This window comes from Emydura macquarii, unplaced genomic scaffold, assembly GCF_026122565.2.
Source record: "Emydura macquarii macquarii isolate MOO-44397 ecotype Brisbane River unplaced genomic scaffold, CSIRO-AGI_Emac_v2 contig_2897, whole genome shotgun sequence".
Lineage (NCBI taxonomy): Eukaryota > Metazoa > Chordata > Testudines > Chelidae > Emydura > Emydura macquarii.
In genome coordinates, this window is record NW_027133034.1 from 5,280,030 (window position 1) to 5,306,523 (window position 26,494).

Here is a 26,494-nt window from a genome sequence, read left to right on the forward strand (position 1 = left end):
GGCTGCCTCGCGCTGCCGGGTCCGCCCCCGGCGAGCGGCTGCCGCGTCCCCCTGCGGGGCGACCCGTGTGTCTGCCTGGCCTGGTCCCGCAGGACCCGGAGCCGCCCATAGGGGGAGCAGCGGCTCGCGCGTCGCTGCGGCTCCGGCTCGTCCTCACTTCCTCATCGCGCCCCGCCCGCTGTTCGCGCACCCCGGAGCTCGCATCTGGGAGACCCGCTGCCGCCGGCCGCCGGTGACTGGCCAGCCCAGCCCAGCCGAGAGCAGTTTGCGGGGGGAGGCGCAGGAAGGGGGTCGCCCGACTCTGTGCTCAGCCGCGCCGCCGCGATGTCCAAGCCGCCACCTAAACCAGTCAAACCAGGTAAGGGAGCGGCCCGTCCCCGCGCTTCTGCCCTGCAGAGCAGCAGCCGCCGCCGCCGCGTTGCACCTTGGCGGCACTTGCATTGCACGGGCCCGCGTCTCGGAGATGGCAGCTCGCGCTGGGTGCTGGACACTGAGCTGGGCTCTGCCGCTGACACGTGGACGTTGTTTTCCTTGCTCACTTCTTATGGGGCCGGGCCGGGCGGGAGGGTCCCTTCGCGCTGTGCTGCAGAGGGGCGGGGGGCTCCTTGGGCTGGCAGATCGCCAGCGAATGGCTGCTCCAGGGAGAGAGGGGCTTCCTTTTTTGCTGGGGCGTGGCTCGGGCTGTCACTTGTCAGAGCGCACTTGCTAGTGGCCTGGCCCCCCGCGGGGAGAAGTAGGAAGTGAGCCGAGCTCTTCAAGCCCGTGGTGAGGCTTTGGCGAAAGGAGGAAGAGGCAGAAGCAAACGCAATTATTATTGATCGGCAGATCATTTTACAGCTCTCGTTAGTGAACTCGCTGCTAATAGTTGCGGAAGGACGGGAAAAAGCCTCCGTTAAAAAGCTCGGCTAATGCTGCTTGCTGAACGAACCGCAACACATGCACCACGAATTATTCTGCAACTAAGGCGCGTCCAACTAGGAAGTTGAAGTTGGGTGTCATTATGATGTCTTCACGAGGGAGAGGTGTCCAAGAAGCACCCTTCTTGGGAGCAGTTTTCTTTACTTGCAGCAACATTCAGGGATTTGGTATATACTTGGTATAAATCTGAGATTTACTCCTAAATAAAACAAGATTTAAAACTGTTTTTGTTATTACAAGAAAAAACACATTAAAGTTGGGACAGTAACTGATGAAAGATCAGAGAAAGATTTGTGAAGCTCAAGGCTTGATTGGTAAAAATATGTTGAAATTGCCAAAGCACAGAAGAATCTGTCTTCTTCCAAAACCTATGTACACAGTCTTGTCCTTTGTTGAATGGAGCCCTTGATCCTTGTATGATCACCTGGATTCAAATGGCTTTTAAAGTGGTTAAAATTGTCACCCTTAAACTTTTGAATTTTCTGACTTTTGCACATGTATGACAAATACTATTGCTTCAATTTCCTTTTAGGAAAGGATGATATCAAGATGATCAGATCCTAAATCTGGTTTGCTGTGTTAAAGTAGGGAATGGTCTATTCTCATTTGTAAAAATGCTAGCACTTTACTGGTTTTTGTATTTTCTAAAATAATTGTGTATGAAGTGATTGAGGTTTTTATATATGCTATAGCTTTTTCTCCTTTTTAGACCTATATAAAATATTTTTATTTTGAATTCAGTCAAGTAACTTTCCATTGGGAAAAAAAAAAAAGGAGAAATTAACTACACCTGTCTGTATGTCTATGCAAAGAAAAATTATCTGGTGACAAACTTCTTGATAGCATCTCTTTAAAAAAGAAAAATTGAAAGCTATAATATATGCTTGGTTTACTCAAGGAAATGGAGTTTAATTATGAACATACACAAAATATATGAAGGAATGCATATTTACCAATGGAATCAGGGCTCCTTTAATCAACCATCAGTTTTGATTCTGTTAAAATTAATGACAAAATTGATGATGGAACTTAGAAATCACCCTATTGGATCAGACCCATAGTGCATCTAGTCCTGTATCCTTTCAATTTCAAGGAAGGTGCAAGAAATCCCACAGTAGACTGATATGGGATAATCTGCCCCATGAGGTCTCGTCCTAATCCTTAATAGGCAGAGGCTATTTAAAGCCCTGAAATGTGAGGTTTTTTCCTATTCCTTAATAATCTTTTAACATTTAACTGTTAAAACTCAGGATATTCCTGTCTATACAAATGTCCTGTCCCCTTTTGACTTTTGTGAAATGATTGACCTCAATGATATCCTGTAGCAGTGAGTTCCACTGTCTAGTTATGCTGTTTGAAAAAGTGTTTCATTTATCAGTTTTGACTTTGCCACTTCTCAGTTTCATTGAGTATCCCCTTGTTCTTGTGTTAGAGGGACAAGGAGAACAAAAGCTTCTCCTATTTATCTCAGTGGAAGGAGGAAGGGCCTCTGGGCCAGAGATGATCTTTAATTCTTATACAAATTTAATCTACCTAAATTCCTGAGCAAGGACTAATTTCTTGAATAATTTGCAGGATTTGGCCTTTAATATAGTTGGAACGCATAACACATCCTTATTTAGATTTCCAAACAAACGCTCTATAACAAACTAACAGATTTTTAAATGATCAGAAAGTTAATTCTACATTAAATGCTGTATTTTGGGGGAGAATACACTGTATTTTAATAGATAAGAGGTTGAATCCCTATTTTAAGGGCAAAACAACTCTAAATTATAGAGCTGTGAAAGTAACTTTTTTGCATTTGACTTTAAAGTCAAATAAGCAAAACTTCTTGTATGACCTGAAAATGGACAATCCCTCCCATCCCCATGAAATCATTGCCCCACAACAAACACCACCCACTAGGTATGCAAATATTCCTGCATTCATCACCTCTTGTCTGGACTGCAGAATACAGTTTACCTGGGCATGAAATTTGCAGCACATAGGAAGTGCCAACTCCAAAAGGCTGCAGCATGTCTCCTCAGCCACACAGGCTACTATGGCCTGGTTTACAGTGACCGGCAAATTCGGCAGCAGTCAATGGGAATTACGCAAGCTACTTACATCAACTTCCTAACTTCTGTTCCATGCACCGTCTCCACTATGCTGTGCCAATGGGAAATGCGTACCCATTGACACAGCGCTATGCTTTTTCTGGAGGTGGTTTTAATAGATTGATTTATCCGGTTCGATTGAGCAACAGTGAAGACATGCTTAATTGATCCGGGAATCAATTTGACAGCGACAAATTTGCCACCATCAGTGTAGATATAGCCTATGAGTACGTTACACCTGCCCTCTGCTCTTGAAGCTGGCTTCCCATAGAATTTTGAATCAAGTTCAAGGTCTCAGTCCTTAACTTGAAAGCACTCTAGGATCTGGGCCAAGGATACCTAAAAATGTAAAGCTCTGGGACGAAGACTACGGTCAACAGCTTCACACACCTGACAGAATGGAACTCAACAATAAGAATAAAACTTGTCTGTGTGGGAGACAGAACTTTCTCCAGGACTGGTCCAAAACCAAGGAACTACCCCAAGAAGTAAAGATTATCACAAACCTTACTACTTTAAAGTCCAGGTGTAAGGCTTATTTCTTTGACCCTGTCTTTTCTAATACATCAACAGCTATATTTAAAGAAGAAATAAAAACAAAAAACCAAGCAACAACAGCACAAAAAAACCTACCAAAACAAGACACTCCACACGCTTCTCTGTCTTTGGGGAGAGGAGGAGAACACAAATATGACAGATGTATACTCACATTGCTTACTGCTCTACTGGAAGGCACTCAGATGATGTGGTGATGAGCACAGTAAATAATGGAAAATAAAAATGTATAGACTAGAAAATAAATCAGCTGAACATTTAAATGCCAAGTTTCAGCCTGTGACTGATGTTCCCCTCCCTTGCTGAATACTAAGCCCCTTTGAAAATGAGTCTTAAAGAAAATGTTGATGAAACTATCACAGTTTGATCTTCCTGTAAAAGATTATAGCTGAGCAAAATTCAGAGGCGTCCCAGTGGAGTCGACCTAGTTTTAAGACCCAAGTGTGTATGGGTAATCTTTTTGTCTTTAATATAATATATTAATTATCTGAATCTTCTAAATTACCAGACGTTGGTTAGAATTTGGTTTTTAAAAAAGTTTGTTCAAGGAATGCGTAATCTGTAAATCTATTGATAATATCTCAGATACTTTGTAAAGGGATGTTCAGAGAAATTTTTTAATTGACTGAACATTGCTCAGCTTAATTCTTGAGAGAATGCCTGGTGCAGATGTATAGCTTTCACAGCAATAACTTGTCAGGCCATTTCAGGGAGAGGCTGTCAGTCTTTTAAAAATGTATACAGAAGCCATTTTTATATGAAGGCTGTATTGGAGTGTGTTTTTTATTTCAATAAGGCTACTTGTATTAACCTATAATACTATCATTGTCTTATGAATCTTTATTTGTGGTTCTAAATGTTCCAAAAGGTACATACACTCTGACAAATAAATCAGCTATGGAGACCACACCCAGTGGAATAATTTCCCTGGCAGTAGGATTCTCTGTAGCAGCAGTTCTCCCTGTGGAGCACCTCCTAATGGTGGTTGCTCACACTGTGCTGGTTTTTCTTGTTCACAGCTATTATGTGTCCAATCTGTAAAGCAGGGTGAGGGGGCCTAAGGAGTAGCTAACCTAGCTACCTCTACTATGAGCTGCTACTACATAAGTGAAGTAGAAGAGAAAACAGGAGCTGTCTTCAGGTATTGCAGCCACCAACACAGAGCAATGTCCAGAAGAGCAGAGCAGAGACAGACCAGGTGACAGAAACATTTCTACTAGCAGATAGAAATTGGACAGCTAGGAGGTTGAAATAGTTTGATTAGTCTTTTTTAGAAAGAGAAAAATTACAATAAAAAGATATCTAAAAATATATAAGCACTCTCCTCATATCAGTTTTCCATGCAAGCAACAACTATACTTGCCCCAGGGATCTTATATGATTGCAAATGAGAGGGGAGGTGAACAGTGAGGTAGTTTATTAAGAATTGTACACATTAGAGAAAAAGTTTGAGAACTTTGGGTAGAGGAGGCAAATGATAGTTACTTTAAAAAAGGATCCTAAACAAATACATGTATACATCTTTGCTCAACATCTGAAAGTTCCTTTGAATATCGGACAACAGCTGTGTATGTTTAGTAATCCTGTCACAATCTATTATGACTTCATTTGAGTATGTAAAATCTGACGCTGCCTCCATCCCCCCGCAACCCAATTACCTCTGACTTCATGTTCAGGCATCTATGGTTTTTGGAAAAATCATATGACATGTTCCTCAGCTTGTTAACCAGAGAACCTGGTTCTTTAGGTCAGTTAAAAAAATACCTTTCATGGACAAGGTACTGCTGTATATTTTTTACCCCCGTGATAACTTTACTGTCTCTACCTTGTATATGCTAGGAAGAAGGAATAGTACAATGTGCCTTATTTCAGATATGTCTGTTATTGGCAATTCAAATGAAGTGAATGGGAGCAAGATGAAAATTTTAGTTATTTTCAATAGTTGGCATTTATGCAAGTATTGGATCCTCCTTTTTCTTTCAGTAGCTCCATTCTATCCTCAAACCATATTGCCCTTTTCAGAGTTTAATAGTTTAAGTTTTCGTGCTGAGGATGTTAGCATAATTTACAGAAATTACAAACCTGACAAATTGAATTTCTATTGCCAGCTGTGTTCTTGGATTGTGCTCTCTGTCCAGTGGTGTTTCTGGAATTAGAACAGCACATAGATCTGTGGCAAACTGCTTAGAGTGTGCTGTTAATAGCTAAAAATCCACTACTACATCCTCCAGATTAAGCAACTTCTGTTATTTAATTATATAACCATATAGGTGTGCACAGCATTTCACAGAGAAAAGATCCTGCCCCAAGAACCTTACAGTTTAAAATGAGATATTGGATAGAGAGGATGGATAGCAAGAGGAAAAGTGAGATATACAGGATAGGGTTATGAAGTAATGTAACATATGCCTAGAGTTAGTTTCTATTTTTAACAATTTATAAGTGTTAATTGTTTTAATGCAGATAAAGCCACTAGGCTTCACATTTGCAAACAGGATTCTAAATATCAGTAGTGAAACTGATGAGAGTCTTGTTAATTTCATAGTACAGAGTTAGGAAAAGCTGGAGCTGTAGAAGAGGCACTGGGTCAGTCTTAGTTGCAGAAAGGCAGCACTGCATTCATTCATACTTGGAAAGTCTTTGGAACTAATTTTTGTTTTTAAACAAATGCTTAAATTCTGGATTAACTGATAGTTTTTATATTGAGCGGCTTAAATGCGAACTGATATTTATGGCCCCAGCCTGGACAGTCATTGCACTTGGGTGGACTTCAGTGCCTGTGCAGAGTCCAGCTCCATGTAAGTGCAGTAGTCTGCATGCACACAACAGATTGCAGGATCAAGACCTCTGTGAATGAATGAAGTTCCCAATATTAAGCAGTGGGACACCTGGATTTCACTTGTAAAGTTATCTTCAAGTAAATCTTATGTTAAATAACTTCATACCTTTTTCCTTAAAGTATCCCACTGCTGTTTAAAACAAACAACTGATAAGCACCCATGGTACCTACAATATTTGAGGTGCTGATTAATACAGTATTACTATAGCTAAGGTACTCTAACTCAGTATTTCTCAATGACCCGTCTGTGGACCGGCACCGGTCTCTGAGATCCCCCTGACCCAATTTAGAAAGACAGCAAGCCAATCTCTGGTATCAAAAAGGTTGAGAAACGCTGCTCTAACTTACTGTCCATACAGACCACTGTCAGCAAACAGATGCATGACCTTCCAAAGTTTGCAAGTTGATCTATGTGATGGATGCATTTGAAATACCTATGATAGACCTTGCTAGCTTTATGGGAGCTAACGAATTAATTTCCCCAAAGTAGCCTCATTGAAAAATTTCAAAGCACAATTGATTTTTACCAGTTTTTAATCCTGAACTTTTAAAATCCATAAAGAACTAGAAGGTGGTATCCTGATGTCCTCTTCCTGTTTGGTGATGATAAAAAATGAGACAAGTGATACTGGAGATCACTGGATATAGAACAAGCAGGTTCTGTGTAAAATTCTCCAAATGGCCTTACTACTGCACCTTATTTCTGATTTGCAACATCTCTGCTATACTAGTTCTGGATGTGACATTGTCACAAGTGCAGATTGCACAAATTGGGAATATTGACTGTGTCTTCAGTGATGATTAGGGACTCTGAAAAGAGCACTTAACTCTTTTCTCCTCACTCACCCTTTCACCCCCACCCCCACCCTTTTGGTTAGAGGCAAATCATTCTCCTACTCCATTACTTCCATGGCCATGGAAATACTTCACAAGCTGTATCAAAATTCATGTCCCCAACTAATCACGGAGTTCTGGGAGAAGAGGCATGCAGGAGCTACCGAATCTAGTTCAGCTGTGAGACCTGGGAGGTATTCCTTTCTTTCTGTCCCTCAGTCCCATGAATGTCTAGTGCATGACCCAATAATTTATGTGGCATGCTGGGGCCAGGATTTAGTCCTGATTATCCAAATCAATTCTAGGTACCTGGTCACAGATTTTGAACTGTGCCCAGTGAAGCCTAATGGGGAATGGAGGGGTAGGAAGGAGGAAGATGACTGTGTGCCAACCCAAGGTTCTAGAGCCAGCCCAGGGTTAGTTTAATCCCTTAGGAAATTAAATAAGCCTGAGGGCCTAGAAGTACTGCATCAAACCTTTCTACACCAGGTGTTAAGATGGTGATTTATGAGACACCCAGGGTATCCCTTTAAGCTAGTTAAGATGGCTTTCTGGCTGTTTGGAATTGTCACAACAATGCAAAGCAATCACAGTAGTGGCCAGAATCTGGTCCCTGGAGTCCTATTTTCTTGGGAAAGAATATGAGTAAGTCAAGGGGAACTGTAACCTACAGCAGGAGAATGGGGCCCTTTGATTCTAACAGAAGAGTTGCATCAACTAACTCTGCTAAGCACCAGTTCCTCTAAAAGTTAGTTTATTGCTTTACTCTATGTTCATTTTCCAGACAGAAGACATAAACAGCTTCTCCGGCTAAGTTATGTTTCTTCTATTTCAGAAGCAAAACTTATTTTAACCAACTAGCTTTTAACCCTCCCCTTCCTCTCCGGATGTTCAGCCTCGCTTGTATGTTGAAATAAGTAGCTTCACACAAGGGATTTTTTTGTTGTTGTTGCTGAAGAAGAGGAAGGCAGGGAATGCATTAGTAGTGTGCATAGTAGAAGAGGGGATTGTTACATGGTTAGTATGTAAAAACAGCAGGATGGTACAGAAGAGTTGGAGTAGGGGGAAGGAAAGAACTGATTAGACAAACCATAATGTGAGAAAACTATAGCCACTTGTCAGGAAAACAGTAGACATTTATTTAAAAACAAAACCTGCAATTAAAACAAATTAGAAATTACTCAGAGGAAAAATGATTTTTTAAATTGTGTGAGACTATTTTACTTTTTAAATTACATTATAAAACTTGAATAAAATTGTGTACTCATCTTGCTTGTTGTAACAGAACATAGTCACAGCACTTCAGAATGCTGCTTCTAGTTTGCCATTGCAGGCCTTTTAGGGATTTTATTTTTGTAAATTGTATTTGCTATTCATCGTTTTCAAACGAACTAATTTCTTATTCGGAAAGGGAGTTTTAGAAATCTCTATGAGCAACCTGTTTCCTTGCCTAATAGTAGCATTTTATGGAAGCGGTAATCCAGAAAGGCCCAGAGAGAGCCATGTTGTTCTCACCTGGTTCAGTTGTTTCCTTTAATGTAAGTTACAGAAGCATGTAATTGATTAAAGAGCATCAGTAGTTAAACACGTCATTTATGTATTCTCTGATAGACTCAGACTTTAAGGTCGGAAGGGACCATCATGATCATCTAGTCTGATCTCCTGCACATCACAGGCCACAAAACTGTAATAGGTCCCTAAGCTCTGCCTGAGTTACTGAAGTCCTCAAAGCCTGATTTAACGACTTCAGGTCAGAGAATCTGCCATTTACACTGGTTCAAACCAGCAAGTGTCCTTCGCCCCAGACTGTAGAGGAGGTAAACCCCTGTCTCACTGGGTCTCTGCTAATCTGACCTGGAGGAAGATTCTTTCCCAGCACCAGATATGGCAGTCCGTTAGACCCTGAGCATGTGGACAAAATCCACCAGGCAGACACCTGGGAAAGAATGCTCACAGTAACTCAGTATCCTGTGTGACCCAAAGCACAAAGATATGCCAATGTCTGCACTTTCCTCCCCAGCTGACTATAGCCTTCCGGTCATCATCTCTCTCCTTTTTCCTTTGACTTCCCCCTCTGTTCTGTTGTGGTATGTGCATGCTGCAAACTGAAAACTATTAGAATTAGGACACTTCACTTTCTAGTCCTGTTGCATACACTCTCCAACTGCAGGAAATCACCCCCTTTTTAAGGTACTTGCTGAGTTAAGTGCCTCACCCTGGAGACCCTTCTCAAAATAGTCATTCTAGTGAAAAAGTACTTGGTCTGGAGTACCTAACAGAGGAGTTTTGAACCTTCCATATTTCTATGACTGTAGAGAACTTACATGAGTGTGAAGGGGGAGTTCTCACTTTGCTGGTCAAGTCCCATATTACTTTCTTCTTCAAATATTTAAAGTTGTGGTCAGCTAAGGGGTCAAGTTATGTATTGGAAAAAAGTCCCATCCTGAGATGTTGCTATATGCATCTAGCAACTCAAAGATTGTAGAGTTTATTCATGAAGATATACCATTTAAATATAATTACCCCACAAAGAGCTTGAAAGATCCATGCTACAGAAATATCTTGCTCTGGAGGTTACCCCTGTATAGGTTTTAAAAACAGGAGCCTTCAATAAGTATATGCTTCAGGATGGCTTCTGAGGCTACAGCTACATTGCTAATGCAGCCATTCTAAGCTGTACAAGAGAGATCACCCATCAACTTAATTACTCCAGGCCCCGCCGAACAATAATAGCTTTGTCGGTGGGAGAAGCTCTCCCACCAAGATAGTGCAGTCCACACTGGCACTTAGGTTGGTGTAACTTATGTCACTCAGGGGTGGCTTAATCACACCCCCAAGCAACATAACTTCTACTGATGTAAACTGTAGTGTGTATATAGCCTAAGCAGTGTACACAAATAGGTCAATCCGGGCCTGTGGAGTTTACTGCCAGATGCAATGAGAATGACCATCTACCTCACCACTTTCACAGCTACATACCAATCTCCAAAAGCCTTATTGAACACCTTAGTGAATGCTTAACTTCTATTTAAAAAACCAACAAAACACCACTTTAAAACCCCCTTAAGTTTACTTCCTATTAACAGTCCTGGAAGAGAAAGTTATTGTTATTGCTCTTATTCTTGGGAGATTTTCAAATACCAGGGTGATGGGTACCTACATAAAAATAAAGGACTCTTCTGAGCAGTATCTGTCCTTTCTTACAGTAGCTGAGGGGGCATATGGGTAAAACACCTAAGGAAATAGTTTAACTCTTCCCCGTTGACTTGAGGTTTTAAGATCCGCTTCTGAAAAGTGTTGTGTAAGCACACAGTTTATTCTGCAGTACCAGACCTCAACTTTAAGTTCACGGATGCCTGTGAGGATGCAGAACATAGAATGTGGTTTCAAGTTATGCAACACCATGATATACCATACATTGGGTGCAAATTGGTCTGATTCACCATGTAAGAAACTTCATAATTTTTAGGAACTGGAAATACTGTTATAGAAGTACTAATGATCAAAACTTCAAGCACTTAAAATCTAAGCATTGCAGAATTGTCTCTTTAAGATGTTTTTTCAGCAAATTCTATAGGTGTCAATTCTTTAACCAGCTGATAAGTTGCATAAGATTTCTACTTTCTCCTAAAAATTTTGTACTTTGTTTTCTTGAAATATGCCCATGCTGCATTACTTTTATGTCCATATAGAAGCTTGCTCTGCAGTTTTTTTGTATTTAGATTTTTGATACTCTGCAGTAAGAGCACCCATGCCAGGTTGTGGGTGGCCTTAACAGTCTTAAAACTATACTGTTAAAATAAACAGCATCATAATATAGAATACAATTTAATTTAACTCTCCAAACAGAATCCCTATCTGAATTTCTCTGCTCCCTCCCCTCTCCCCACACATTACTCATCTCTTTGTGGATTGGGAAAGATGTATCAGTACACAGAAAATGTTATTGGACTTAGTGGGTTCTTGAAGGAAAAAAATTGATACAAATGGCTGGCTAAATCCCATTTATATAGTCTGCTTGAAAAAATGCTAGTAAGAGACCATCATGTTAGGCACTTAATTCCTCTATCCCTTCCTCAGCACTTGGGGCCTGATCCAACACCATTGGAGTCAGTAGAAAGATTCCCATTCATTTCAAGAGGCTTTGATCAGACTCTGAACCTGCTTTTGCGGAACTCCCTTGAAGTCAATGGCAAAACTCCAGTTGACTTAAATGGTGCAGGATGAGAGTCCTGTGTCCTTCCACAGAACGCAGGTTCTCTTTAGCTGACAGACTGGCTGTTACTATGAAAGCAATGCTACTGAGTAGAGCTTTAGTGTGACTTTAGAGTTAATAGATACAAACATGCCACATAAAGGGCTGTTTATTTTAAATTAACCATGATGCGATTGGGGGAGGAAATGCAGCTTTGACCTTTTTGAGCTAGATCTGTGATGCTGATTATGTATTTTGCCCGAAGGAAGGGGAAAAAAATCTCTCTGTCATTAATGTTTTTTCCTTCTTTTTTTAGGACAGGTCAAAGTATTCAGGGCCCTGTATACATTTGAACCCAGAACTGTAAGTATTTAGGTTTTCATTTCTCTCAGAACAAAGGGACCAGAATTGAGTGGGCTAGTGCAGTGGTTCCCAACCTTTTTGGCTCGAGGGCCACAGATATTTTTATAACTCTGAAGGGCCACCAGTCTCCGCCAGCAGCCCCCACCCTCACTGCATCCAGACGTCTCCCTGCAGCAAGGAAACTGCACGTGTCCCATAGCCCTGTGTGCTCCAGCTGGTCCCTAGGCAGTGGCTCCCTTCTCAGCCAGGGAGATGGGAGATCAGTGCTCCCCTCCCTCTCACTCCAGCAGGGACCCCAGCACCTGTGGACCCAGGTGCAGCACTTTGCCATGCTCCCTGCTACAGCTAGGGGGAGGGAAGTGCAGATTTCCCCTCCCCTGGCCTGCAGCAAGGAGCCTGCACTGGTCTTGTAGTCCCATGGCATCATGCTCCAACTGGGTCCTTAAGCAGCGGCTCCCTTCAGCAGGCAGCGGAAGGGGAGCAGTGGACCACTTTGAAGACCCCGCGGGCCACGGGTTGGGAACTACTGGGTTAGTGCATCAGACTCTTAAAAAAAGTATAAACAGCCTTGTTACCCTGCTATATAAATAAAAACAAAATTAGTTTAAACAAGGCTATAACTAGTTTCCAAAGGTACACAAGAATTCACTATCCTTTTCTTTCTCAAGATCAGATCCCTCTACATGTAACTTCCATTAGGTGATGCTTTGAGCCTCAGTGTCTTCTTGGTACCACATGTCCACAAATTGAGGATTAGTAGATTGAGACTTATTTTTCCTCCTCCAAAAGCCAGCATAAAAATTCAGCAGGATTGATGGGGTGAATGTCTGAGATGCAAATCAAATACGGGGGTTAGGGAGCATTTATGTAGTCCACTGGTGTTATTGCATAGAACTTGTTTACAATAAAACCAGCACCTTTTCCCACTAATGCTAACCCTCTGCCCCTCCATCATGGTTGCAGGTTTGCAGGCCTACCATTTCTTGCTCTATGTCTATCCCCATTTAATTAACTTAATTGGATTGGTGGCTGAGAGAAACAAACCAAACCTCCCTGTAAAAGTTTGCCGTTTAGTACTCATTGCTGAACAAGCACATTTTCAGAGCAGCCTTTGCCGGCACGGCTTCTGTGGAGTCCTGGCAAAAACTTAAAAGGTGCCCTTCCCTGGCAGAACCCCCAGAATAAGAAGAGTATTTTTGGAAAAGGTTTCTATTACAATCAGTAAGGTGACAGTACAGGGGCTAGTTGTCTTTTTGAAGTCTGCCTCCTTTATGGTAGGTGTAAGGGTGTTAAAGAGGCAATTAGGAGTGTAATTCACTGCCCAGAAACTGACACAGAATTAAAGTTCATTCACACTGCCTTGTACTCTTCCAGAATGTTAAGTGAGATTCTACTCAAGCCTCTGAAAACTAGGAAATAGTTATAGTATAGCAACTTTCAAACAATGGAAGCATGCATGTGGATTTTAAGAGTGCTTTGAAATATTGGCTCTTCAAACCAGAATTTTTGCTTTTAGGGTAAAACTTACAGGAGGAGCCACTGCAGAATGCAGGCAGAGAGCAACTAATATCCAGCCCCCACACACACATTCTCAGAAAGCTGCCAAGATCAACACTTGAACGCCTAGTACTTGGGTTCAGCTTGGGCATGTCACCTTAAGCCACCTGTTTGTCATGTCACACTGCCTACAAACATTGATTTGCAAATGGGGCCTCTGCCTGCTGCATATACACAAATGACTTTCTGTGGTTGTCAGCGTGGCTCAAGCCAAATTGGAGATCCAATTTTTATTCGGAGTAACTATTTAAATATTGCTTTCCAACTGGGCAGTGGGTGCCAGATCCTAACTAAGATCAATCCTGAGCGGATAGTTATCAGTTTGAGGAGGATCACAGCCATAGTTTGAACCCCAGTTAGGCACAAAAGTTAAGAACTATAACATTGAGGTCATATGGATTGGGGGGTGCAGAAAAGGAGCAGTAGATCTGTATCTCAGGGCTTGTCTACACTTATCTCAGAGATTCGGCAGCAGTCAACAGGAGTTACGCAAACTACGCAAAAAACTTGCGTAACTCCCGTTGACTTCTGTGCTTCTGTTCCTGTCAACGCAGCACTACGCCACTTGATAAGGTGGTCTTAATACGTCAATTTCTGGGTTGACTGAGCGGGTCTTCACTGACCGCTCAGTTGATCCAGATAAGTCGATCTAATGGCGGCGAATTTGCCGCCGTAAGTGAAGACATAGCCTCAGAAAACCCTTCCTTAAACAACCTCAAATTTGGATCATTCATCCTACTTTGGATCCCTTCATCAGTTTCCAAGGTAGTGTAAGTAAACATGTAGATTTTAAGAGCAATTAGAAAATTGGCTATTAAACAGTAAGCTATTGTCAACCTTAATGATAAGGGTGGGATAGCCCCACTATAACACCCTAAGATTTCCCCCTCCTCCACAAAGTCAAATTGTTAGAGTGGTCTTAGAATCTTTGGTGTTTCCTTCTCCACACGCAGATTTAAAAAAAAAAAAAAAACAAACAAAGATTTCACAAGTATTTACAGGAAAATGACATTCAGTTTTTGCTCAAAGATTTATTGTGTAGAAGAATAAAAAAGTAAAAAAACTCTATACCCTGTTTACTCCCCATCCCACTTACTTAAATTGTTGCATTCAGTCCATAGCAGGAAGATGACCAGCTTTCTCCTCTAGTGTACATGCCTCATACAGTACTCTCTCTCGCTTTTTACTGTAGTTTAACTTGCCAAGAATGTAAATAACTGTCAAACAGTTGTCTTGACACTGGAGATTTTGGGAAGGTGCGATATTACCACAAAAATTGAAGGTGCTGTGCTCCTTTCATGTACGTACTTCATCTCTTCACACAAATTCATGTAATTTTTTTTTCAGCCAGATGAATTATATTTTGAAGAAGGCGATATTATCTACATTTCAGATATGGTGAGTCTATCATTATTTCAGTAGCAGTGTTAGATGTAGCCTGACTAAGTTTAAAATGCAATAGAGTTCTTAATTTTTAGCCCCCTCCCTTCTCTTCCAGAGTGACACAAATTGGTGGAAAGGAACTTGCAAAGGCAGGACTGGACTTATTCCAAGCAACTACGGTAAAGTCTAGAATTTATTTTTCTCTTTGTTTACATGTCACTAACAATCATAAGCATGAAGGAAACTAAATAGAAATTGCTAGGTATAATTATTTTCTTGGACACTGGTAACAGTGCTGCAGTTAAGTGGCCAGTATCAAAGTACATCAGCGAACTTAATCAGCATTTCTCGAGTACCTATCACCACCATAGGTAGACACTGTACGTAAGTTATAAAAAAAAAACCAAAAAAAAAAAAATCAAGAAAACAAACAAACTGCAGGACTTTCCAGACAGTCCCCAGTTCTCTGTCCTACTTCTTGCTTTAACTATTAGTTTCTCCCTCTGAGTATGCTGTCAAGTTTTATTCTGGTTCTTTGGGGAATGCTCTGACTAAGAGGTGATCTTAAAAGCTAAACATGGTGGTGGTAGGACTGATTATTCCAGATATCCTTGTTTGTGGATGAGTTCAAAAGGCAACAATTGGTTCACCTTGGAACACTTTCAGTCTATACATGTCTGTCAAAGGACATGCCTGCCCTATAGTACCCCTTTCTGGCCAAGTGGCTCTTCAGAGGCCTGCCTGAGTTTCCCGTTTACTTAGGCTCCCTTAAAGTCTATGCAGTTTAGATACTAAAAAAAACCTACTCACCCACCCATTCCCCTCTGGTAGCCCAATTTAAGTCCTGCACAAAGTCTTCAAAAATAGAACTCAAACTTACACACAGTCTTCATCCATGGGTTTCTGTCCTCTTTTTAAAATTCCCTTCTTTCTCCCCAGTCACAATCTGGGCACAGCCCTTCCTCCCTGAGGGTTTGTCTTCTTGAGTTTCCAGCACCTCTTGCTTGGAGTTAGGCCTTCTGCCTGTTAACTCCGGGTCCTGCAGGCATCTGACAACCCACCTGCAGCTGTCTCCCTCTTTATAAAGTCCAGGTGCCTTCTCGTAAGCCCAGCTGGGCAGCAGGTAATCAATCAGTTTAGGTGAACTGAATCCTGCTCCCTTTCTTGCAAGGGCTTGTCACTCTGTGACCATGTATCATTTCAATGGAGTGGTGGACAATGCATATTACTGCCTTCTTCTAGGCTTCCAGATGCCATCTCCCATCTCAGCCCCAGAAAGATTCATGAACTGAGGGACGGCACACATTTGTTCACCTGAGTCTCAGCCTCTGAGCTTGCCTACCAGATCAGGTCCCATTCAAAATCCAACTGGAGGAGATGCCCACCTTATAACTTTTATCCCCGTGGTTACATCACTCTCCTGGGATGTAAGAGGTTCAGTTTCTCCCTCTGTGCCAGAGGAGGGGGAAGGGTATGAATGTGGGGTCTCACCCCTCTCAGGAGAGTGCTCTAACCACTGTGCTGTGGGGTATTCTAATGTGGGGATCTCTGTCACTCCTGTTGAAGCGGATCCCTTCCCAGTGGCCCAACCCGATCCCTAAGCTACTTTGGAGCATAGTATATTGGCCTGAACCTTAATGTAAACTTTGTGTGGGAAAGAAAGAGACAAACTGCAGGAGGTCCAGTTCAGGGTATGTGCCCTGATACAGCAGGCATGCCTGTACTGTGATCTTGTGCTCTATCTGCTTGATCTGCAGAAGCAGAAACTGAAAACCAATGTAAATTTATAGGAAGATATTAAGTGCCAGAATAATTGCATCATCATGAGTAATTGAGGGGGAAAATTGTCATTTGGAAATAGTAAAGAAGAAATGGGAAAAGACATTTTCAGGCTTCTGAGAAAAGTACAATCCATATAGAATAAAAAGATGTTATACTTCACATTGTATAGTACTTTTAGTGTACTGCATAATTAAGAGGTTCTGTTTGCAGAATGGCTAAGATACATTGATCAAATTCTGCTTCTCCTTCCATATATTAATTACCATTTGTGTGCATAATCATAGAATCTAGGATTTGGATTTTTTATTTGCTCAGGAATAATTAAATACTTCAACATATTAAACAGTGCAGTTATAAGCCATTGTTGGTTGATATAAATGGAAAATTCAAAGCAGGTCTGGATGGGACAGGGGATTTGACAATGGAATTAAAAACCTTTCATGTAGAGTAGGGACCCCTAGCAGCATGTTCCTCAGAATATAACTATACCACTGACATGTCTCCAAAGTCACCTAATACTTGTACCTACATTTTTCAAAGAGAAGCATTCCATTTCCTGCTACTCTGCTGTGAAGTTTCACTAGTTTACTCCTTCCCACAGCAACCGCACAGCGCTCAGGGACACCAAACACACTTGCATTATCCTGGACAACTAGAGCTCACCCCTCATCACCTTCTGATCTTCACCAATGCCAACCAACTCTTCCCTCTTCATTCCAAGTCTTAGCTAGAAAGAACACTCACTGGAAATGCAAACTCTAAAGCACAGATCACTAGATGCTAGTGATCAACCCATTGCAGTCACACAACAGCCATGTCACAAGCTTACATTAGGCTAAGAAATACCACCTGTGAAATCCTGGACCCCTTGAAGTTAGTGGTAATTTTGCCATAGATTTCCAGTAAGGTCAGGCTTTCATCCCAGGACCTCTCGCTTCCACAGCCTCTTTTGAATTGAGCTCATGTACACAGGAAGTAGAACTGTTTCAGTGACTAGCCCACCATTCTTGAGCCCACTTTCACAAGAGACAGGAAGAGCACTAACCTCAGCACCTTCCGAAGAAAATGAAAAATCTACTTCTGTATGCTTGCTTCTCAGACTTAATTAGCATGTGTCTTAAAAAAAAAAATACAAAAATCATTACTATCAGAAACTGAATTTACTGTTCATTTCATTTCAGTGGCTGAACAAGCAGAGTCCATTGATAATCCATTGCATGAAGCTGCCAAAAGAGGTGTGTGAGGATGTGTGTGTGGTTTGAGCTATGATATCCCTGTACTTTTCATTTAGAGAATTTTAATTTTTGTAATGCCAAAAGCAGTCTTTGTGTGGTTTGTATGTGTCAGCACATGCACGTGTGCGCCAACAAAGGCCTTTTATCTGAATTTTAAAGACTGCGTGCACTGCATATTTTGGCTGGCTAACATGAATATTTTGAATACATTATTTGGTATCTAAGTTCTGCAGCGTTGAGTAACTGAATTTATAAAAAGGGAGATCTGTTTGCCAGATTGTAAGTGGACACAATATATAATGTGTATGTCTGACTCCATTACTGATTAGTTTTTAAGGTTTAAAGCTTTCAGTTGGAAAAAGAATTGTCCTCTGAACAAGATGTTTAATGGTAGTTGGACTATTTTTTTCCATAACCTGCAGCAATAAACTATTACTGCTAAACACTGTTTCTAATCAGTTGAGAAACAAAAATTAAGTTCTAATGCAACATAGTATTCATAGAGTTAAATGCCCTTAATTGTTCTGCTACTCAATTCTTCAAACAAAATCTCTATTCAAAATGATTTTTTTTTAAATGGTTTTTCTATTTGTTTCAGGCAACCTGAGCTGGCTGAGAGAGTGCTTGGATAACCAAGTTGGTGTCAACGGCTTAGACAAAGCTGGAAGCACAGCTCTGTATTGGGCTTGCCATGGTGGGCACAAAGGTACAGCAGAACTCAACTCGACAGATTGTTCTAGTTTTCTTTATTTGCTGGGCTAATGGACCAGTTACTACTTAATCTGCTCTAATCAGTAACAGAATCTAAACCCTTTTATGTAATTCAGGTTAGCACAAATTAAAAATTAAAAACAGCAGAGAAGGGCTCAGATCTGTCAATTTTTAAAATGGGACATCTTTAAATCCTTTTGCTGTAAAAGCAGGCAGGCCGTAATCATAGTACAGTTATAAAAAGAGAGATGAAATGCAAGCTACTGAGGGGATGAGCAAAAAAGGGTGTTTGATGTTTCTCTCTTAATGTATTTGTAGTGCTTGCTCAGCACAATCTTCACAGGCTTTAATTATATAGATTTTATCTAACTGATTGGGTTTGGATCCTTTCTCTGTTCAATCCTGACTGTAATGCTGTACTTGGAATACAAGAAAGCAAGTTTTGGTTTCATCGAATTTTCCTTTTTTTCTTCATTTTATGTAGATATAGTGGAAGTGTTATTTACCCAGCCAAATGTAGAACTAAATCAACAGGTAGGAAATTTATCCTGTATCCATTCAAACACTTACAGTGCTGTTGTTAATTCTTAGTACAGGCTGATATTTTTTGGCTGTGTTTTAATCCTGATGCTTTTCCCTGTAACTCCACAGAACAAATTGGGAGACACAGCTTTGCATGCTGCTGCTTGGAAGGGTTATGCAGATATTGTAGAGATGCTACTGGCAAAGGGTAAAGATTTTCACCAAGATTTCAATACTCTGTGTATAGCAAAGCTGCTTCCTGTGTGTAAATTACTTCTGAGTTTGTAATTTGCATATTTTATAAGCTTGTTTTCTATAATCTGGTTGTGGTTCCTAGCTAGCCCAACGTGTCTTCATGCAAACCATGGAAGTTGTCGGGCAGGTTAGCCTATTGCACAAAGGTAAAATTTCACTCTGCGGTGGAAGACAAAAAAAGGTACACCAACCCAGTAAAGCAGCAAGGGAGTGCTTCCCAGGAGAAGTTCAGCAAATGAGTTCCACCCCTCCTAAATAGGAGTCTAATCCTAAACTCACTTGGCATTTTTCCATTGACTTCAGTGAGCTTTGGATAAATCCCTAGGTGATCTCTCCATTGCCCTTTACCACCCGTCATACTGACCAGGCTAGCTTGTATAAGTAGTAACTTTATTATACGGTTACTGAAGGATTTGCTAGGACAGTACTTTTGAACATAATTGGAATCTCTTTTTATTAAGGGGCAAGAACAGATTTAAGAAACAATGAGAAGAAATTGGCTCTCGATATGGCTACCAATGCTGCTTGTGCTTCCCTGCTTAAAAAGAAACAAGGGAAAGGTACTGTTTCTCACTTCTTTGTTCAGTTGGAACACCCTGCTTATTAGGAAAATGTTAACACACAACACACACAATTTAATTATATGGGTAGTTTCAGAAGAATTTTAAGGACCATCGGAAGTAAGTAGAGCTGTGTCTGGGGTAATGGTGAGAGGGGGATTCTGCTGGGGATAAAGTAGGAGCCACAGGGAGCAATGCTCTGATAGACCAACTCATCAGAGCAACTCCATTTTGATGAACCACAGGAAGCTCATCAGAACTCAGCTTCTCAAGTAACTAGGGGGAGGGGTGGGTGAGAAAGGGGGTTGTGCTCTAACAAGATCCCTATTGTTTGTCAGAGTATATTCTCCCTCACAATCCATCCATATTCTCAATCCCCGGACACATTCGCATTTCAAACACAGATCTATATCCACATATATATATATACACACACTGATACAGTCAGTTTTAAAATGCTTAAAGTTGGTTGTTCAGGATCACGGCAGAGATAGGTGGACTGTGGGAGGAAGGTAGAAGTTGAAATGGGGAACCTATAAGGAGTGTAGGTGGGATGGAGAATGAGCTGATAAGGAAATAGGAGGCAGTGTATCTCACCAATGCAATCTAGCAATCTTGATTCAAAAAGGTAGCAACAACTTTGAGGAATAGTTTTATGGAATGCTTAACTAGGCAAGGAAAGCTATTATAACCACCCTTAAATAATGTTAGTGAAACATCTGACAACTTGTTATCTTTGAGTACTTTATGTAAGCAAAATGCGGGTGGCAGCATAAAATTCAGTTTCCCTCAACATCAGAATTTCTCTTGTTTGTCAATAGGGTCACAGCTATATGTGTGCTTTTCTTGTTTCCTGAATTTCTCTGATCATTCACATTTGTTTCTCTTCTTCCCCTCTTATTAGGTGTGTTTCTTAAATGTATATTCATCTATTGAACTCCTTGCAATTTAAGTTTCAGTACTTCCTATGTCTGTTTGCCAGGAGGTCTTATTAGAACCCCTGCTTTGCAAGAATATAGTATGCGTCTTATTTCAGGACTCTTCCTGTTTTTAGTATCAAACTATCCAAATTTAGTCTGCTTCCGGTACGTTCCCCATAGCATGAATGTGGCATATTTATAACTTCTGTGACTGCTTGGTCTCATTTAACAATATTTTAATTTGTGCATGTTTTAAAAAATGCATTTATACTTGGTGGCATTGCATTCCATTGGTTCTTTCCATAAAGCTTATTTTTCAAAATATTGGGAACCCTCTTTTGTTCTTCTTTTCAGAAGGTACTGTAGTAATGTCAAATCATAACAGTTGTGTTTAAAAGTGTGGGAGGTAAGGGGAGAGTATTCAATAAAAATAATTTTTGAGAAATTCTGATGTTTGGAAAATGTGATGCATTCCATAATATTCAATTTAAGACATAATCTCTTCCCAGAAAGCTTATACTGTGATTCAGACAGACAAACACAGTTAAGGGATAAGTATTCAAACTCAAGATTGTAAAGGGATGTTAGAGATCCTTCATTGGATGGCTGTAGAACAGATAGACTTGAAGGAGAGAAAAGTAGTTGGCAGACAGCTGTAGAAAGAAAGATGAGACTCAGAGGAGATGAATGGTGTTAGGAAAAAGGAATGGGAAGAAAATAGAAAGGTGAGAAATGTGCTAGGCCTGAGAATCAGAAGTAAGAGGCTGACCTTAGTACAACACAAAGTATTATGAAAGTGCTATAGTCATTCCATAGATAAGGCTGTGTGGATATTTGCACTTACAGCTGGGATTAAGCCTTCATTAAGGAAGATGGGGTATATACCCCACATATACCACCGTCACTCTTGAGATTAGATGAATTTTCTGAGATTTTTAAAGAAAGGCGCTTTTTTTTGTGTGGATCCTTTTAGCAAAACAGTTCCTAAGATCAGAGTTTAAAATTGACTCCCGTCTCGATTACTCCAAAATCTAAAACATGGGCTGGTTTACTAAGATACTTATTTTTGTTTTTTAAGTACTGCATAACTTTAGAATTCATCATAATACATTTTATTAATCAGTGTGGAACTGATCATGCATCAGTTACTTTTGATGGAGAATGGGTTCTGCAACATAACTCTGTAGGATAAGTCACTTCTGAGGAAACAGACAGAAGCCATTGTTGGTTAGGACTGCTTTCCAGATCAGATATCTTAAGTAATTCATTCTTTCAGTAGATAAGATGTAAATGAGAACCTCCTTGCAGGGCTTGTCTCCTAGACCTCGGAACTGAACGTGTGTAGGAGGGAAACGCCTGTCTAATCACAAAAGAATTCCTCTCCTGTGCATTGCTTGAGGAGCACAAGCTAGGTGCTCCTCTCTTGGCATTACTGCAGAGCTGGGGAAGGAGGACCACTTTCCCGGTGTCCATTGATCCAATGCCCTCCCCTCTTTGCTGTATCTAATTTTCTACTCAGCATCTAGAAGCACAAGGTTAAGATATGTTTTATACATACAAGTTTTGAAAGTATAAGTTATACATGTCCACATCAAAAAACTAACACGTAGTCAAGAAGAAGAAAGCCAGGTGGGGAAGAGAACAAGGGACAGTGGTTGAGAGGAGAAGAGGCAAAAAATGCCTGCATAGGCATTAAGGCAGATGATGAAGACTGGTTTAGAACCTTGGAAGTGAGCTAGAGAAACTTTTTCCAGCTCACCAATGATATATTCAGTGTTTAAAACTTTACATTCCCGTTAGACGGGTTCAAATGTCCAATTTTCTCCTCCTGGTGCTCAAAGCTTTTCAGGCATGTCAGCTCCTCCAATAGACATACGCAAATTTTCATGTGCAGGAAATGTGACCAGTTGACCATCTACAAATATCTTAAACCCTATGAAATCCTCCTACCCCCTCCTCCCCCACACACACCTGTTAATTTAGAGTTGCTCAAGTATTTGCCCACAGTGCCACAAATTTAAACTTTTTAAAGTTTTCTTTTATACCTGATTCTATCCCTGGTTAAAGTAGAATTATTTCTTTTCAGAAACATTGCGGACATTAAGTAATGCAGAAGAATACCTCGATGATGAAGACTCTGATTAGCTTCCTTCATAACGTCTTAAGAACTATAACCTCTGTTGCCTGTCATTCCCAAATCATCTTTGCAACTGTAAAAAGTACCTTACGTATAGAGTAATGAAATCTTGCAATCTGTCATTATAACATGTAAACAGAGGGTGAAATCGCTTGCACAAGGAAAACCCACAAAGGCCAGGAAAAGGCATGTTTTAAATCAAAGTTTCCTTGGAATCATCAGGCTGGAGGCTGTATGCTGGTATCTCTCCCCATCTTGCTGAATGGGCAGGGGACTTAGCCCTCTAACACGCAGTCGTTCCAAGATATCCCTGCAGGTACCTAGTACCACTGGAATACACTGGTTAATCCTAGCTGTCCTCTGTGTCAGCATAGTTGTTCTCCAACTGGCAGTGCTCTCAAGAATATCCTTGGGGTTGCTTTCTTATGTATGGATAGGGAACCTGCTTAAAATATAATGCTGGCAGGGTCAGCATTATATGACACAGGGAAACCCTGCAGGTAAGAGATGGGATGATGCAGTAGTGAATGGTCATCTTCTACCTCCATGGAGCAGGAAGAGACTGTAGGGCTTATTTTTATTTCCACCTTATGGGAGTGGGTGGATGGGATGGAATGGCAGGGGAAGATCTGCCCTGACCAGTTTCTCTGTTTACTATTATGGGCCCAATCCTGAAATCCTTACTTAGGCAAATTGCTTGTGGAGTTAGAATTTTGTCTTAGGAAGGAACTCAGCTTTGGACTCAGTGATTGGATTACTTTGCAGTTGGAAATTGTATTGGTGTTGAAATAATTAACATTGATGTGAGGAGGGAATATTTTTCTATTTATCCTACCTAAGAATTTTACTGATCTTTTGCTTTTATTTTTAAAAAGTGTTTTTCTAAAGTACTTTGTCTCAGAGCTGAAATGTTTGATATATATATATATATATATATTAAACCAAAAGTATCTTGAGAAAATTGCTTGGTCTGAATAAAGCATTTAAAACACTTGAAGTTATGGTCTGTTCCTATGAATTCAACAGAGCTGACAAAAAAGTGAGTTGAGCCACTTCTTTTTAACCTTCATGTACACTTACTCTTTAAAAACTTCCTTCTACTGAAATGCCTTCCAAACAGCTTTAGACAAGGCAATAGACTATGCTGATAAATATATCCTGTCATGAAGTTACTTATATGGGATAAGTATTTCATTGCATGTATATTTATTAGCAACTTGAACAGTTCCAACACCATAATACATTTAAAAAAAAAAGTTGTCATTTTGGCAAGATCTTGAAAAACAAGTCGGGAAGAGGGAGGAAGACAAATCACAGAATTGCAGAGAATTTCACAATTAATTTAGGTCACTCCATGAATGTGTCCACTTCTATAAGGGTATTGGGTCATACCTCCTTTCAAGTGTAGAGGAAAAGGCAGAGTGTTAGAACACTGGTTAAGTTAAGTATGACTCACTGCCTGTCCTATTCCACATTGCGTCTCTGGTTGTGCTTAATTAGCCATAGAGTTCACCGCACCCAGATCACCTGTTAAACACAGCAGCCCATGTCTCCAGGGGGCGCTGAGCCATGTTAAACATGAATTAGTTAACATTGTTGCAAAGAACTCCTACTCCTGCATCATAACTCTGCAGGCTCCCTTCTCTCCTCCCTGAAGCAACACTTCTCCAGCAGAACCTATGTTTGGCCTTTCCCCCTGTAAGTTGCTCAATTGCAGCTAAAGAGGACACCCAGCAGGAGATAATGCCGTTTTAAGAAACATCAGCTTCCACTAACATACCCATGGGATAAGCAGCCATTTATCAGAGTAGGAGACTAGCTGTTCACCTCCATGTCCTTGTGGAGCCCTTTCATGCAGAACCACCATTAAGGGACATCTGTGAGGTGCTTGAGAGGGAGGAGTGGTGACAGAGATATTAAGTTCAACTCAGGAGCCTAACTGTAAACTGCATTGATCAAGATTTTCCAATTTCCCCTCTTAAAATTTAAAAGCATGATTGTGTCAGGCAGTAGCTGGTACCCTAACACTGTTTCTGGGATCAAATTATTAGTCTGTCCCCCCAAAAAACTACATTTTTCCTTGAACGCCCATCAACACATTTAGTTGTTAGCTGTTCAATTGCACAAGATGCGTACAGGACCCAGAGGTTTTTGATTTGCAGAGTTATGTGCAAGCAGTTTCTGTTTCTGGGGATCTTCAATCCCCAAAGTTTGTCTTAGGAGTTTTACGTCTGAACGATCCAAAAGAACAATAACACCCTGGAAACAGAGAGGCTAAGTTCAAGTTGAAACCATGCAAAAGGGTCTCATGGTTTTCCTCTGAAACCACACGTCAGCACAGGCTTCCTGAAAGGTCTGGGAACCTATGCAAAGCTAGCTGGCTTCAGGTTTGTAAGAAAATCAGTTTATTTTTATTTTTTTTAATTGTACAGCTGTAGTGACAACCATTCTGGTGGCTCTGAATTAAAAACTCAAATACATGCTTTCTCTTGTCAGACACACCTAACTGTATTGTATGTGCCTTTCCTTTCAGAAGCAGTTGGGCTCCAGCCAAAAGTTGTGTGCTTTGGGACACAAGCTGTTATCTCCCAAGTTTGCGAAGCACCTTGATCATTTTGGGCTCTCACAGAATCAAAAAGGAGGGAAAAGGGATGCCTACATTTCCTAATCACACAAATTCAATTAGAGGATTCTTCACTTGAGGTGGATAAAAATTTAAATTTAAACTGGATTTTTTTATTTAAAATTATATTTCTTTTTAAAAATAAGCCTGATTAAAATGAAATCTAAATTTAATATAAAATACATGAAGACCTAAGTTTATTATCTCTTAAAACCTTTAAATAAAAATGCTGTTTTGTGTTTATTTACTAGATAATTAACTTTTTTCCTCACTATGTATCAAGTAGCATTAGATTTTTAACTGGAATTTAAATAATACATCATTCACCATTTTCTAAAATACTAAATGTACAATTAGAATCTGAATATTAATCTATATAATTGCTTAAATAAATGTATAGTTATACTGTATTCTCCTAGGTAGCAAAGAGATGTACCAAATCTAGTGTATTTAGTTGTAAATCAATGTTTTAATGGTTATACCAACCAACCAATGAAAATGCACAGTTTTTCAGAAAATAAGGGAAGTACAAATTAAAGGGTTTTTAAAAAATAAAATAAAATAAAATAAAATGGAGGCTTTCCACTTGGTGATTTAAATACCTGATTTAAAATCAACATACCCTAGTTGAGCTGTTAAATTTTGGGTTCAGAGTAGGAACTGAGCTGAAATTTGGGATAGTTCTTACTCCAGCCAAATTAGGGCCCATAGCCACAAAGGTACTTAGGCACCTGAGTTTGGGGCTCTGGGCACCACTGTGATCTATAAAAACTTGTCTCAAACCCTGTAGGCACCTACATTCACTAGATGCATACATTTTCAGGCTAGAAGTTCCTTTGATGCATAAATTGCTGCATTTGAGCATGCACGCTGCTGCCTCCCTCTGGATGCCCAAGCACTTATGTCCCACCTAAGCCATACAGCAATTGATGAACGGGGCGGAAATGAATGCCTGCCTGCCCGCCTAGAAGGTGAGCTCAATGTTTGCCTACTGGATCAGGTCCCA

General features: G+C 40.5%; 1 protein-coding gene across 1 annotated transcript; it reads left to right on the top strand.

Moving 5' to 3' along the window:
• Positions 1-230: 230 nt before the first annotated feature.
• OSTF1 (osteoclast stimulating factor 1) lies at positions 231-23,862 on the top strand. Its single transcript, XM_067568434.1, has 10 exons — positions 231-358; positions 11,757-11,803; positions 14,708-14,758; positions 14,859-14,922; positions 17,707-17,760; positions 18,359-18,466; positions 18,956-19,005; positions 19,123-19,201; positions 19,710-19,808; positions 22,815-23,862. The coding sequence occupies exons 1-10, from the start codon at positions 325-327 to the stop codon at positions 22,871-22,873; spliced, it is 645 nt and encodes a 214-aa protein (XP_067424535.1). The 5' UTR covers positions 231-324; the 3' UTR covers positions 22,874-23,862.
• Positions 23,863-26,494: the final 2,632 nt, after the last annotated feature.